This window comes from Bombina bombina, chromosome 3 (assembly GCF_027579735.1).
Source record: "Bombina bombina isolate aBomBom1 chromosome 3, aBomBom1.pri, whole genome shotgun sequence".
Lineage (NCBI taxonomy): Eukaryota > Metazoa > Chordata > Amphibia > Anura > Bombinatoridae > Bombina > Bombina bombina.
This window is the reverse complement of record NC_069501.1, coordinates 663,705,224-663,721,180: the sequence shown is the minus strand read 5'-3', so window position 1 is coordinate 663,721,180 and position 15,957 is coordinate 663,705,224. Positions and strand designations below refer to the sequence as shown.

The window sequence follows — 15,957 nt, the reverse complement described above, 5'->3', positions numbered from 1 at the left end:
AGCTATTTATACAGCTCTGCTGTGGTGCTCTTTGCCGCCTCCTGCTGACCCGGAGGCATAATCCTATAAGTAAGGATGAAATCCGTGGACTCATTGTATCGTAAAAGAAACACATTTATCAGGTAAGCTTAAATTTTCTTTTTTCTGCTAGTTCTTCTTCCAAGGCTGATCTCCAAGATCATAATGGAACAATCACATGTGTTTCTGATAGCACCAGCATGGCCTCACAGGTTTTGGTATGCAGATCTTGCCCTGATGTCCAGTTTCAAACATTGGTCACTTCTTTTAAGGCCAGACCTTCTGTCTTAAGGGCCGTTTTTCCATCAGGATCTCAAATCACTAAATTTGAAGGTATGGAAATTGAATGTTTAGTGCTTAGTCATAGCGCTCTTAAATATCACTCCCCCTACCCACAATCCCAAGTCATTCTCTTTGCTGGTATCAGTTACAAGGAGGGGTAAAGTTAGGTGTCTGATTCTTCAATCAAGGGTTTATTTTTTAAGCAGAGCAAGTTTGCTCTGGTTTTCTTTGGGGTTTAGCCGTAGTCCATGTCAGTCTCTTCAGTAGAGCAAGTGGTGGTGGTTTCTCTTGTAAGATGTATCGAGTCCACGGATTCATCCTTTACTTGTGGAATATTCTCCTTCCCAACAGGAAGTGGCAAAGAGAGCACACAGCAGAGCTGTCCATATAGCTCCCCCTCTAGCTCCACCCCCTAGTCATTCTCTTTGCCGGCTCTAAGCAATCAGAAGTGTAAAGTGAATGTGGTGTTAGAAATGTAGTTTTTATTTTCTACAAGCAAAAGTTTATTTTAAATGGTGCCGGTGTGTACTATTTTCTCTCTAGCAGAAAGGAGATGAAGATTTCTGCAGGCAGGAAGATGATTTTAGCATGTTGTAACTAAAATCCACTGCAGTTCCCACAAAGGACTGAGGAGTACAAGAAAACTTCAGTTGGGGGGAACGGTTTGCAGGTTAGGCTGCAAAAAAGGTATGTTCAGTCATTTATTTCTAGACAAGACTGTGATAATGCTAGAAAGGACTGATAATATCCCCATGAGGGAAGGGTAAGCTATATTCAGAAACTAAGTATGGAATTTTAAGCTTACATAACAGGGCTAGTTTATGCTGGTTGAGACTACTTTATGGCAAACGTTTTTTATTGAAAATTTCGTTTGTTAGAGACACTTTGAGGGTTACTTTGGGTTTTTTTCAGGGGTTGTTACCCACATGGCTATTATTCATACACTTGGGAGTGTTTCTTTAGGCCTCACAAGCACCGTAGTGAGGTGGGAGGGGCCTAATTTTGTGCCTCAGATGCGCAGTTATAATTGACTAGAAGTTCAGGCTGCTTCACATGGAGGGTCCGGCTGCAGTTTGATGGCCTATAAGAAGTTTTTTCCCCACAAATCTGGTTCCTAAGGGCAGGTAGGGCCACAGCAGAGCTGTGGCAGGATGCTGAAAGTTTTGTAACCGTTTTTTTGGCTTACTGTCGATCCGGTTTTGGCATTAAGGGGTTAATCGTTTTTATTGCTAGTGGTGCAATCTTACTAATGCTTTAGGTACATACTGTAAAAATTTCGAAAAGTTTGCTGCATTTTTTCACGGTTTTGCTAAATTGTGTGCCTTTTTTATCTCTTAAAGGCACAGTAACGTTTTTTTCAAAGTGTGTTTTTACTTGATTAAAGTGATTTCCAAGCCTGCTTGTTTTAATACTAGTCTGTTAAACATGTCTGACACCAAGGAAAAGCCTTGTTCAATATGTTTAGAAGCCATGGTGGAACCCCCCCTCAGAATGTGTCCCACTTGTACTGATATGTCTATACACTTTAAAGAACATATTGTTGCACTTAAAAATGTGGCCCAAGATGATTCTCAGACAGAAGGTAACAAGGTTAATCCGTCAACCTCTCCCCAAGTGTCACAACCAGTTACGCCCGCTCAAGCGACGCCTAGCACCTCTAGTGCGTCTAACTCTTTTACCTTGCAAGACTTGGCGGCAGTTATGAATAATACTCTCTGTGTTTTTATCTAAACTGCCCGTGTTACCTGCAAAGTGTGATAGCTCTGTTTTAAGAACAGATTCTGACGCTTTAGTAGCCGTATCCGATATACCCTCACAACGCTCTGAAGTGGGGGCGAGGGATTTGCTGTCTGAGGGAGAAATTTCCGATTCAGGAAAGGTTGCTCCTCAGACGGATTCAGATATGTTGGCTTTTAAATTTAAACTAGAACACCTCCGCTTATTGCTCAGGGAGGTATTAGTTACTCTAGATGACTGCGACCCTATGGTGGTTCCAGAGAAATTGTGTAAAATGGACAAGTACCTTGAAGTTCCTGTTTACACTGATGTGTTCCCAGTCCCTAAGAGGATTGCGGATATTGTTACTAGGGAGTGGGATAGACCAGGTATTCCCTTTGTTCCCCCTCCTGTTTTAAAGAAAATGTTCCCCATATCTGACCCCATGCGGGACTCGTGGCAGACAGTCCCTAAGGTGGAGGGAGGCTATTTCTTCACTTTTTAAACGCACAACCATACCAACTGAAGACCGTTGTGCTTTTAAAGACCCTATGGATAAAAAATTAGAGGGTTTACTTAAGAAAATTTTTGTTCAACAAGGTTTTCTTCTCCAACCTATTGCGTGCATTGTTCCTGTAACTACTGCAGCTGCTTTCTGGTTCGAGGCGCTGGAAGATGCGCTCCAGATGGAGACCTCATATGAGGACATTATGGACAGAATTAAGGCTCTTAAGCTGGCTAATTCTTTTATCACAGATGCCGCTTTCCAACTAGCTAAGTTAGCGGCAAAGAATTCAGGTTTCGCCATTTTAGCGCGCAGGGCGCTATGGCTAAAGTCCTGGTCGGCCGATGTGTCGTCAAAAGCCAAACTCTTGAACATCCCTTTCAAAGGAAAGACCCTCTTCGGGCCTGAATTGAAAGAGATTATTTCAGAAATCACTGGGGGAAAAGGCCATGCTCTCCCTCAGGACAAGTCCTTTAAGATAAAGAACAGACAAAATAATTTTCGTTCCTTTCGGAATTTCAGGAGCGGTCTCGCTTCATCCTCCCCTGCTACAAAGCAAGAGGGTAACGCTTCGCAACCCAGGTCAGCCTGGAAACCTTACCAGGGCTGGAACAAGGGTAAACAGGCCAAGAAGCCTGCAGCTGCCTCCAAGATAGCATGATGGGGTAGCCCCAGATCCGGGACCGGATCTAGTAGAGGGCAGACTCTCTCTTCGCTCAGGCCTGGGCAAGAGACGTACACGATCCCTGGGCCTTAGAGATTGTATCCCAGGGATATTTTCTAGAATTCAAGGACTCTCCTCCAAGGGGAAGGTTCCACATTTCTCGTCTGTCTACAGACATGACAAAGAAAGAGGAGTTCTTATGCTGTGTAGAAAATCTACATACAATGGGAGTGTTCCACCCAGTTCCAATTGCGGAACAAGGGTTGGGTTTTTACTCAAACCTGTTTGTGGTTCCCAAGAAAGAAGGAATCTTCAGACCAATCCTGGATCTCAAAATTCTAAACAAATTCCTCAGAGTCCCATCATTCAAGATGGAGACCATTCGGACAATCTTACCTATGATCCAGGAGGGTCAATATATGACTACCGTGGATCTAAAGGTAGCTATCTCTTCTGCTCGAAGAGTTTCAGAGTTTTTTGCTTGTGTGATTCACCTTACCTGGTTTTTCATGCAGATAAGGTAGTTTTGCATACCAAACCCGGTTTTCTTCCTAAGGTTGTGTAATAAGAATATTAATCAGGAAATTGTTGTTCCTTCTCTATGTCCTAATCCTTCTTCGAAGAAGGAACGTCTGTTACACAATCTTGATGTGGTTCGTGCTTTAAAGTTCTATTTACAAGCAACTAAGGATTTCAGACAAACAACTTCATTGTTTATCTATTCTGGTAAGAGAGGTCAGAAGGCGACTGCTACCTCTTTCCTTTTGGCTGAAAAGCATCATCCGTTTGGCCTATGAGACTGCTGTCCAGCAGCCTCCCGAAACAATTACTGCTCATTCTACCAGAGCAGTGGCTTCCACATGGGCTTTTAAAAATGAGGCTTCTGTTGAACAAATTTGCAAGGCAGCGACTTGGTCTTCGCTGCATACTTTTTCCAAATTTTAAAAATTCGATACTTTTGCTTCTTCGGAGGCTATTTTTGGGAGAAAGGTTTTACAAGCAGTGGTGCCTTCCGTTTAAGGTACCTATCTTGTTCCCTCCCTTCATCTGTGTCCTAAAGCTTTGGTATTGGTAATCCCACAAGTAAAGGATGAATCCGTGGACTCGATACATCTTACAAGAGAAAACAGAATTTATGCTTACCTGATAAATTACTTTCTCTTGTGATGTATCGAGTCCACGGCCCGCCCTGGCTATTAAGTCAGGTAGATTTTTTTGTTTAAACTACAGTCACTACTACACCCTATGGTTTCTCCTTTTTCTTCCTAACCTCCGGTCGAATGACTGGGGGGTGGAGCTAGGGGGAGCTATATGGACAGCTCTGCTGTGTGCTCTCTTTGCCACTTCCTGTTAGGAAGGAGAATATCCCACAAGTAAAGGATGACTGGATACACCACAAGAGAAAGTAATTTATCAGGTAAGCATAAATTCTGTTATACATGTTATGGGATATTCAGGTATTCCTGACAGATATCAGGGTTCCAATGTAACTAGCGCTAATTTTGAAAAAAAGTGGTTTGGAAATAGCAAAGTGCTACTTGTATTTATTGCCCCATAAATTGCAAAAAAGCAAAGAACATGTAAACATTGGGTATTTCTAAACTCAGGACAAAATTTAGAAACTATTTGGCATAGGTGTTTTTTGGCGATTGTAGATGTGTTACAGATTTTGGGGGTCAAAGTTAGAAAAAGTGTGTTTTTTTTTCCATTTTTTCCTCATATTTTATAAAAAAATTTTATAGTAAATTATAAGATATGATTAAATTAATGTTATCTTTAGAAAGTCCATTTAATGGCGTGAAACACGGTATATAATATGTGTGGGTACTGTAAATGAGTAAGAGTAAAATTACAGCTAAACACAAACACCGCAGAAATGTAAAAATAGCCATTGTCATTAAGGGTAAGAAAATTGAAAAATGGTCCGGTCATTAAGGGGTTAAGTGACTGGTAGTCAGACTATCATTCAAATTATTGGCTCGTCTGAAAGTGAATGAAGGTCTGTCAGATAGAAGTGTCCTCAATTTTTCGTCACTTTTCAGAATATGCCCATGTTTATTGATTGTGTTCACTTTCTCACTTTGGCAGTTACATGTAGATATGAATCTAATAATGTTTGAATCTGATATTGTTTGCTTTTTTGGTTTGAGAAGTTCAGACCTATTTTTTGCTAGTGCTTTCTGATAGGCTCTAGCTAAAAGTTTTCTGGTATACCCACATTTAAGTAATCTCTCTCTCAACTCAAGGACAGATTTTTTTTTATTTTTTTTTAAAAGAATTTAAGTCAGTGCAATTTCTCCTTATTCTTAGATATTCTCCATAAGGTAGGCCTTTTACAGTAGACGGATGGTTATATACTACTGCGTGTAGTATATTATTCTACCAATAACTTATACGTGTAGTAGTGTTTCAGTATTCCCCAAGGCAAGGAGCAGGATCAAGAGGTTACTTGCCAATGTGCAAAATGTCTCAGATGTAAGACTGTATTAGCCCTAGGTTCTGTAATAAAGCGGTTTTAGAGTGCATTGTGAGGCGCCACAACAGATACATTATGCAGAATCTAATAATGCATATAAAGTAAAAGATATGTTGAATTTAATGTCATGCTCCTTTAGGGAAATTAGTTAGAAAAGACAGTTTTTGAGCTGCAACCGTTTTAATGTGTCAACTTAAAGGGACGGTAAAGAGATCAAAACACACATTTGTTAATAGAATAGTCTCCTCCAGAATTGTTATTGTTTTAAAAGATAGATATTCCCTTTATTTACCATTCCCCAGTTTTGCATAACCAACACGATTATATTCATATACTTTTTACCTCTGTGATTACCTTGCATTTAAACCTCTGCAGATTTCACGCTTACGTCAGTTCTTTTGACAAACTTGCATTTTAGTAGGGCTACAACAACTAATTGGTAAGAATGATCATAAAAATAGATTTTAACGAATCTCATTATCGATTAGGTGGTCTGCAGTTGGTTAGTTGCACGGCACCAGCTTGTTCACTCCAGTAAACTCCTGCACATGGTATTGTGCAAATATTTTTTATTTATTTTTAGAAGAAAAAGTAAAAACAATTAAATACAATTTTTGGACAATACCAGGTGCAGGAGTTCATTGGAGTGAACCAGCTAGTGCCGTGCAGCTAACCACCAAATCAGACTACCTAATCAATAATGAGATTCATTGGTAACTATTTTTTTGATCATTCTTACCGATTTAGTTGTTGCAGCTATACATTTTAGGCAATCAGTGCTGACTCTTAAATAACTCCACAGTAGTGAGCGCAATTATATCTATATGGCACACAATAACTAGCGCTGTCTAACTGTGAGAAACTGTCAAAATGCACTGAGATAAGAGGCGACCTTCAAGGGCTTAGAAATTAGCATGTGAACAACAAAGCTTTTAACAAAGAATATCACAGCAAATTTGATGATAAAAGTAAATTGCATGCCCTATCTGATTCATGAAAGTTTAATTTTGACTAGACTGTCCCTTTAAATGCTCTGCCTAAATCAGGAAACTTTTTAATTAAAATTACTACTGATTTTAAATAAGGATAACATTGGAAGCAGTGTTTTCCCCCTTAAATTAGCCATATGACTTGTAGAATATGGTGTTTAGTTTAATGCTTGTTAGTACATATATTTCTCCTGTTAAGTGTAGTCAGTCCACGGGTCATCATTACTTCTGGGATATTAACTCCTCCCCAACAGGAAGTGCAAGAGGATCACCCAAGCAGAGCTGCTATATAGCTCCTCCCCTCTACGTCACACCCAGTCATTCTCTTGCACCCAACTAATAGATAGGATGTGTGAGAGGACTGTGGTGATTATACTTAGTTTTTATATCTTCAATCAAAAGTTTGTTATTTTAAAACAGCACCGGAGTGTGTTGTTCCTTCTCAGGTAAAATTTGAAGAAGAATCTACCTGAGTTTTCGGATGATTTTAGCCGGCGTAGCTAAAATTCATTTTGCTGTTCTCGGCCATTCTGAGGAGTGAGGTAAACTTCAGATCAGGGGACAGCGGGCAGGTTCACCTGCAAAGAGGTATGTTGCAGTATATTATTTTCTGAGGAATGGAATTGACTGAGAAAATACTGCCAATACCGATATAATGTAAGTTCAGCCTTAAATGCAGTAGTAGCAACTGGTATCAGGCTGTTTATGTATATATGTGTACACTTCAGTATTCTGGGGAATGGAACTTCTCTGGGTAATACTATATGCATATAATCTTTAGCCTTAATTGCAGTGGGAACGTCTAGCAACAGGCTGTTTAATGACATTTCATGATATTTGATTTTAAACGTTTTTGCTGGCATGCTAAATTGTTTAAATATCTGAGGTACTGGGTGAAAAATTGTTTTTGGGCACTGTTTTTCCACTTGGCTGTCGTTTCTTTTAATTTGAGACAGTTTACTGAACTTCCCTCACTGCTGTGGGTGAGGGGGAGGGGCCTATTTTGGCGCTTTTGCTACGCATCAAAAATTCAGTCAAAAGTCTTTTTCTCTTCCTGCATGATCCGGATCGTCTCTACAGAGCTCAAGGGTCTTCAAAAATTATTTTGAGGGAGGTAATCACTCACAGCAGACCTGTGAGATTGTTCTTTGACTGTGATAAAAAACGTTTATAATTTGTACATTTTTTTCTGCTATTAAGGGTTAGTTATCCATTGCTAATGGGAGCAATCCTTTGCTAAATTTATGCCTTTACTGGGAAAAATCTGATTGTTATAATTTTTCCGGTTCCTTATTATTAAACTGTCATAATTTTTTTCTGTGCTTCTTAAAGGCACAGTGCGTTTTTCATATTACTTGTAATTTGAGTGAAAAGTATTTCCAAGCTTGCTAGTTTAATTGCTAGTTTGTTAAACATGTCTGACTCTGAGGAATATCTCTGTGCTATATGTGCAAAAGCCAAGGTGGAGCCCAATAGAAATTTATGTACTAATTGCATTGATGCTACTTTGAATAAGAGTCATTCTGTACAAATTGAACATCATTCACCAAACAACGAGGGGGAAGTTATGCCGACTAACTTGCCTCACGTGTCAGTACCTGCATCTCCCGCTCGGGAGGTGCGTGATATTGTAACGCCGAGTACTTCAGGGCGGCCATTACAAATCGCACTACAGGACATGGCTAATGTTATGACTGAAGTTTTGTCTAAATTACCAGAACTTAGAGGTAAGCGAGATCACTCTGGGGTGAGAACAGAGTGCGCTGATAATATTAGGGCCATGTCAGATACTGCGTCACAATTTGCAGAACATGAGGACGGAGAGCTTCATTCTGCGGGTGACGGGTCTGATCCAAATAAACTGGATTCAGACATTTCAAATTTTAAGTTTAAGCTGGAAAACCTCCGTGTATTACTAGGGGAGGTCTTAGCGGCTCTGAATGATTGTAACACAGTTGCAATACCAGAGAAAATGTGTAGGTTGGATAAATATTTTGCGGTACCGTCGAGTACTGACGTTTTTCCAATACCTAAGAGACTTACTGAAATTGTTACTAAGGAGTGGGATAGACCCGGTGTGCCTTTCTCACCCCCTCCTATATTCAGAAAGATGTTTCCAATAGACGCCACCACACGGGACTTATGGCAAACGGTCCCTAAGGTGGAGGGAGCAGTTTCTACTTTAGCTAAGCGTACCACTATCCCGGTGGAGGATAGCTGCGCCTTTTCAGATCCAATGGATAAAAAATTAGAGGGTTACCTTAAGAAAATGTTTGTTCAACAAGGTTTTATATTGCAACCCCTTGCATGCATTGCGCCTGTCACGGCTGCAGCTGCATTTTGGTTTGAGTCTCTGGAAGAGACCCTTGAATCAGCTCCATTAGATGAGATTACACACAAGCTTAAAACCCTTAAGCTAGCTAATTCATTTATTTCTGATGCCGTAGTACACTTAACTAAACTTACGGCTAAGAATTCCGGATTCGCCATTCAGGCATGCAGAGCGCTATGGCTAAAATCCTGGTCAGCTGATGTTACTTCTAAATCTAAATTACTTAACATACCTTTCAAAGGGCAGACCTTATTCGGGCCCGGTTTGAAGGAAATTATCGCTGACATTACAGGAGGTAAAGGCCATGCCCTGCCTCAAGACAGAGCCAAACCTAGGGCTAGACAGTCTAATTTTCGTGCCTTTCGTAACTTCAAGGCAGGAGCAGCATCAACTTCCTCTGCACCAAAACAGGAAGGAGCTGTTGCTCGATACAGACAAGGCTGGAAACCTAACCAATCCTGGAACAAGGGCAAGCAGGCCAGAAAACCTGCTGCTGCCCCTAAGACAGCATGAAGTGAGGGCCCCCGATCCGGGAACAGATCTAGTGGGGGGCAGACTCTCTCTCTCTTCGCCCAGGCTTGGGCAAGAGATGTCCAGGATCCCTGGGCGTTAGAGATCATATCTCAGGGATATCTTCTGGACTTCAAAGCCTCTCCCCCAAAAGGGAGATTTCATCTTTCAAGGTTGTCAACAAACCAGATAAAGAAAGAGGCGTTTCTACGCTGTGTACAAGATCTTTCACTAATGGGAGTGATCCATCCGGTTCCGCCGTCGGAACACGGACAAGGGTTTTACTCAAATCTGTTTGTGGTTCCCAAGAAAGAAGGAACCTTCAGACCAATCTTGGATTTAAAGATCCTAAACAAATTCCTAAGAGTTCCATCGTTCAAAATGGAAACTATTCGGACAATCTTACCCATGATCCAAAAGGGTCAGTACATGACCACAGTGGATTTAAAGGATGCCTACCTTCATATACCGATTCACAAAGATCATTACCGGTATCTAAGGTTTGCCTTCCTAGACAGGCATTACCAGTTTGTAGCTCTTCCATTCGGGTTGGCTACGGCTCCAAGAATCTTCACAAAGGTTCTGGGCTCTCTTCTGGTGGTGCTAAGGCCGCGAGGAATTTCGGTGGCTCCGTACCTAGACGACATTCTGATACAAGCGTCAAGCTTTCAAACTGCCAAGTCTCATACAGAGTTAGTACTGGCATTTCTAAGGTCGCATGGGTGGAAGGTGAACGTAGAGAAGAGTTCTCTCTTACCACTCACAAGGGTTCCCTTCTTGGGGACTCTTATAGATTCTGTAGAAATGAAGATTTACCTGACAGAAGACAGGTTAACAAAGCTTCAAAATGCTTGCCGTGTCCTTCATTCCATTCAACACCCGTCAGTGGCTCAATGCATGGAGGTAATCGGCTTAATGGTAGCGGCAATGGACATAGTACCCTTTGCACGCCTACATCTCAGACCGCTGCAATTGTGCATGCTAAGTCAGTGGAATGGGGATTACTCAGATTTGTCCCCTACTCTGAATCTGGATCAAGAGACCAGAAATTCTCTTCTATGGTGGCTTTCTCGGCCACATCTGTCCAGGGGGATGCCATTCAGCAGGCCAGATTGGACAATTGTAACAACAGACGCCAGCCTACTAGGTTGGGGCGCTGTCTGGAATTCCCTGAAGGCTCAGGGATCATGGACTCAGGAGGAGAGTCTCCTTCCAATAAACATTCTGGAATTGAGAGCAGTTCTCAATGCCCTTCTGGCTTGGCCTCAGTTAACAACTCGGGGGTTCATCAGGTTTCAGTCGGACAACATCACGACTGTAGCTTACATCAACCATCAAGGAGGGACAAGAAGCTCCCTAGCGATGATGGAAGTATCAAAGATAATTCGCTGGGCAGAGTCTCACTCTTGCCACCTGTCAGCGATCCACATTCCTGGAGTGGAGAACTGGGAGGCGGATTTCCTAAGTCGTCAGACTTTTCATCCGGGGGAGTGGGAACTTCATCCGGAGATCTTTGCCCAAATACTTCGACTTTGGGGCAAACCAGAGATAGATCTCATGGCGTCTCGCCAGAACGCCAAGCTTCCTTGTTACGGGTCCAGGTCCAGGGACCCGGGAGCAGTCCTGGTAGATGCTTTGACAGCACCTTGGACCTTCGGGATGGCCTATGTGTTTCCACCCTTCCCGATGCTTCCTCGATTGATTGCCAGGATCAAACAGGAGAGAGCATCGGTGATTCTGATAGCGCCTGCGTGGCCACGCAGGACCTGGTATGCAGATCTAGTGGACATGTCATCCTGTCCACCTTGGTCTCTGCCTCTGAGACAGGACCTTCTAATTCAGGGTCCTTTCAAACATCAAAATCTAATTTCTCTGAAGCTGACTGCTTGGAAATTGAACGCTTGATTTTATCAAAGCGTGGTTTTTCGGAGTCTGTTATTGATACCTTAATACAGGCTAGGAAGCCTGTTACCAGAAAGATTTACCATAAAATATGGCGTAAATACTTACATTGGTGCGAATCCAAGAGTTACTCATGGAGTAAAGTTAGGATTCCTAGGATATTGTCTTTTCTACAAGAAGGTTTAGAAAAGGGTTTATCTGCTAGTTCCCTAAAGGGACAGATCTCAGCTCTGTCCATTCTTTTACACAAGCGTCTGTCAGAAATTCCAGACGTTCAGGCTTTTTGCCAGGCTTTGGCCAGGATTAAGCCTGTGTTTAAAACTGTTGCTCCACCATGGAGCTTAAATTTAGTTCTTAACGTTTTACAGGGTGTTCCGTTTGAACCCCTTCATTCCATTGATATCAAGCTGTTATCTTGGAAAGTTCTGTTTTTAATGGCTATTTCCTCGGCTCGTAGAGTCTCTGAGTTATCAGCCTTACATTGTGATTCTCCGTATCTGATTTTTCATTCAGATAAGGTAGTTCTGCGTACTAAACCTGGGTTCTTACCTAAGGTTGTCACTAACAAGAATATCAATCAGGAGATTGTTGTGCCATCATTGTGTCCGAATCCTTCTTCAAAGAAGGAACGACTTCTGCACAATCTAGACGTAGTCCGTGCCCTGAAATTTTATTTACAGGCAACTAAAGATTTTCGCCAAACTTCTTCCCTGTTTGTCGTTTATTCTGGACAGAGGAGAGGTCAAAAAGCTTCTGCTACCTCTCTCTCTTTTTGGCTTCGTAGCATAATACGTTTAGCCTATGAGACTGCTGGACAGCAGCCTCCTGAAAGAATTACAGCTCATTCCACTAGAGCTGTGGCTTCCACTCGGGCCTTTAAGAACGAGGCCTCTGTTGAACAGATTTGCAAGGCTGCAACTTGGTCTTCTCTTCATACTTTTTCCAAATTTTACAAATTTGACACTTTTGCTTCTTCGGAGGCTGTTTTTGGGAGAAAGGTTCTTCAGGCAGTGGTCCCTTCCGTATAAAGATCCTGCCTGTCCCTCCCGTCATCCGTGTACTTTAGCTTTGGTATTGGTATCCCAGAAGTAATGATGACCCGTGGACTGAATACACTTAACAGGAGAAAACATAATTTATGCTTACCTGATAAATTCCTTTCTCCTGTAGTGTAGTCAGTCCACGGCCCGCCCTGTTTTTTATGGCAGGTCTAAATTTTTAAATTATACTCCAGTCACCACTGCACCCTATAGTTTCTCCTTTTTCGTTTGGTTCTTGGTCGAATGACTGGGTGTGACGTAGAGGGGAGGAGCTATATAGCAGCTCTGCTTGGGTGATCCTCTTGCACTTCCTGTTGGGGAGGAGTTAATATCCCAGAAGTAATGATGACCCGTGGACTGACTACACTACAGGAGAAAGGAATTTATCAGGTAAGCATAAATTATGTTTTTTCCTCCAAATGAAGTTTTAAAAGGGAACTAAAAAGAAAAATGTAATTATTAAATACATTTCTGCGGTGTAAATATGACTTGACCTTTAAGTAAAGGCTATAGAATTTTAAATTAAGAACGTCCCTTTTTTTTTTCTTTTCTTATTCTTAGCTGCTAAACGAGGCAACAGAAACCAGACAAAAATTTGATGAACTTAAACAACAAGAGACCCAGTTAAAGCAGCAGGTAAGTAAAACTAGGGGCAAAAGGACAAGTTATCAACCAAATTATTATAGTCATCATAGAGGTATTCCTCTCCTGGACTTAAAACCTTTTTACTTCAGGTTTCTAATATTTTCTGTGATGGCGTAATCAGATGATCTAGATGTTATTTATTCACCTGTACCTAAAGGGACATAAAACAAATGTAGTGACGAGATGTTTTTTTGCAGTAAATTAACAGACCTAGGTGATTTGGAGGGGGGGGGGGATTAATGGTTAGTGCATTAACATCTTGCTTGCTGTGATTCATTATCAATTGTCAACCTTCAGCTACCACTTATTTGGAAGAGCCAAATTGAAGTTCTATATCTCTGGGGAATCGCATAAGGGACATATATGTAGCAGGGTTAGACTTGTGAAGTCTTCATTCTCAGAACTGGAAAACCTACAATATTAAGGCTTAAATTGCAGAAAAAATAAGTAAGTTATATTACTAGTGTATTGTGTATTAGGAAATACCCATTTGATGTGGAAAAATAGGGGCAGGTATATTAACAAGCTCCTGTACTACTTAAGTAGTAGTGTTGGGGGTTCTTCTATCACAATGTACAGCCTCTCTAGGAATGAGTGGAAAATTCAGAAATGTTGGCTAAGTAAATAATGAAGGTATATTAGAAAATTGTATAATTGCCTGTCCCTTTTATAGCAGTGGGAAGGCATTATGTCCTAGTACTACCACATAAGATCTTCTCCCTGGGGGCAGATCTAGTTGGCCGTGGCTAAATACATGGCTGAGTGAGTCTCCTATCTGAACTAGATAGTTATATGATTCGGCTATTTAAAAACAAAAAAGTCTCAGACTTGTAGATTACAGCTGCTGGAGTTGTCCTTTTCAGCCAAAATATTTTACAATATGCAGCATGACTTTTCTATTAGTTTTAATTTTAAACTGTTTAAGAGAAATAAACATCTTTATTTTTTCAGCTTTCTCTGTACATGGATAAATTTGAGGAGTTCCAAACAACAATGGCAAAAAGCAATGAACTTTTTACAACCTTTCGACAAGAAATGGAGAAGGTTGGTATAATGCTTATATAATTAAATATATTTACATCACTCTATCTAATAGTTTGTCGGAGAAAGTTGAGAGCATTTTGTCCTTTGTTAAAAAAAAAAAAAAAAGAAATTAAGGCAACACCTTGTTTTAACCATCTCCGTGCAGAGAGTTCAGAGGGCATGTTTAGGTGTTACAATATTAATGTGGCAAGGGATTACCATTGTCATTGCTTTGTGACATTGAAGTGTGTTTACGGAAACAATTGCTTATGATGGGGCTTTTGCAACCCTTCCTCCCACTTGGAAATGGGCAGGGTTGGCCATTTCTTATAAAGGGTTGCAAGTGATCAATGTTAAGTTTTCAAGATACCTACTCTTAAGTGATCAACGCTTTTGCGAAGGTGCAGGGTGCTCTGACTTCCCTCGCCAAACACACAAAGGGACACGTGACATCCCATATAAAATGGGAGCAGACCCCTCCTTTGCATTATGGGTCACTGTCTGCTGGGTTGCAGGTGATCACCACAGAGTGCTGTTATCTCATCAGCTGGATATCAACAAAAAAATTTTTCTCTAAGCCCATTTCTCACTCTTGATGGTAATTCATTATTTTAAATAATGGTTCAAATTCCTCTTCTAACATGCAGCCCTCCTTCCCCATATATAAGATGTTTGTTGGACTAAATCCAAATTTCCTTAATGAGTCTTGTCGTATGAAGATTGCACTGATTTTATGTATGCAGTGTGAACTTGCACAAGTATCAACACTCACTAGTCCAGCTACCTACAGACCTATGCTCAAGCCTTTTTTCCCACTGAAGCATCACAAGCAGTAGCTCCAGGAGATGAACCATACCTGCTTTTGGTTTTTCAGTCTGTCATGCAGTTGGACTATGTGGGTCAATCAGATCTTTCATCTACATTTATTCAGTTTAGCAACTTTCCATTGTTTCTTGTATATAACATGTAGGACCTTTCATAACCTGAAAACCTCCCTGCTTGTGCCTACTACATAGATTTTGTCACACTGGATCACATAGATGCTCAAGACCTTAGCATTTATGACATGTTCTTCAATAACACCTTTGAGAGAACTGTCCAGTTCACTCAGTCTTTAATCATGATCTTCTCTGGAAAAAATAGACATCCCTGGGGAGGTATTGTGAGGAATCTACATGCTTTTTTGTTGTATTTGTGTGAGAGGTTATACTGGTGCTAGAACACAATATACAGTCCTGGCCAAAATTTTTGAGATTAACGCACATATTTTCAGAGTCTGCAGCCTCAGTTATTATGATGGCAATTTGCATATGTTCCAGAATGTTATGAAGAGTGATCAGATCAATTGAAATTAATTGAAAAGTCCCTCTTTGCCATGAAAATGAACTTAATCCCCCAAAAAAACATTTCCACTGCATTTCAGCCCTGCCACAAAAGGACCAGCTGATATGTCAGTGATTCTCTCGTTAACACAGGTGTCAATGTTGACGAGGACAAGGCTGGAGACCACTCTGTCATGCTGATTCTGTTAGAATAACAAACTGGAAGCTTTTAAAGGAGGGTGGTGCTTGAAATCGATGTTTTTCCTCTGTTAATCATGGTTTACCTGCAAGATAACATGTTCAGTCATTGCTTTGCACAAAAAGGGATTCACGGGCAAGGATGTTGCTGCTACTAAGAAAGATTGCACCTAAATCAACCATTTATCGGATCATTATTAACTTCAAGGAGAGAGGTTCAATTGTTGCGAAGAAGACTTCAGGGCGCCCAAGAAATTCCAGCAGGCGACAGTACCTTCTCTTAAAGTTGATTCAGGTGCGGGATCTGGGCACCACCAGTGCAGAGCTTGCTCAGG

The 15,957-nt window shown here is 41.1% G+C and overlaps 1 protein-coding gene across 1 annotated transcript in view; it reads left to right on the top strand.

Moving 5' to 3' along the window:
- Positions 1–15,957, top strand: part of TXLNG (taxilin gamma) — a gene marked incomplete in the record, with an annotated part of 389,260 nt that overhangs the window by 266,074 nt on the left and 107,229 nt on the right. The window contains 2 exon segments of the mRNA XM_053707401.1: positions 12,996–13,070; positions 14,031–14,123. Coding sequence (XP_053563376.1) covers positions 12,996–13,070; positions 14,031–14,123 — 168 coding nt within the window.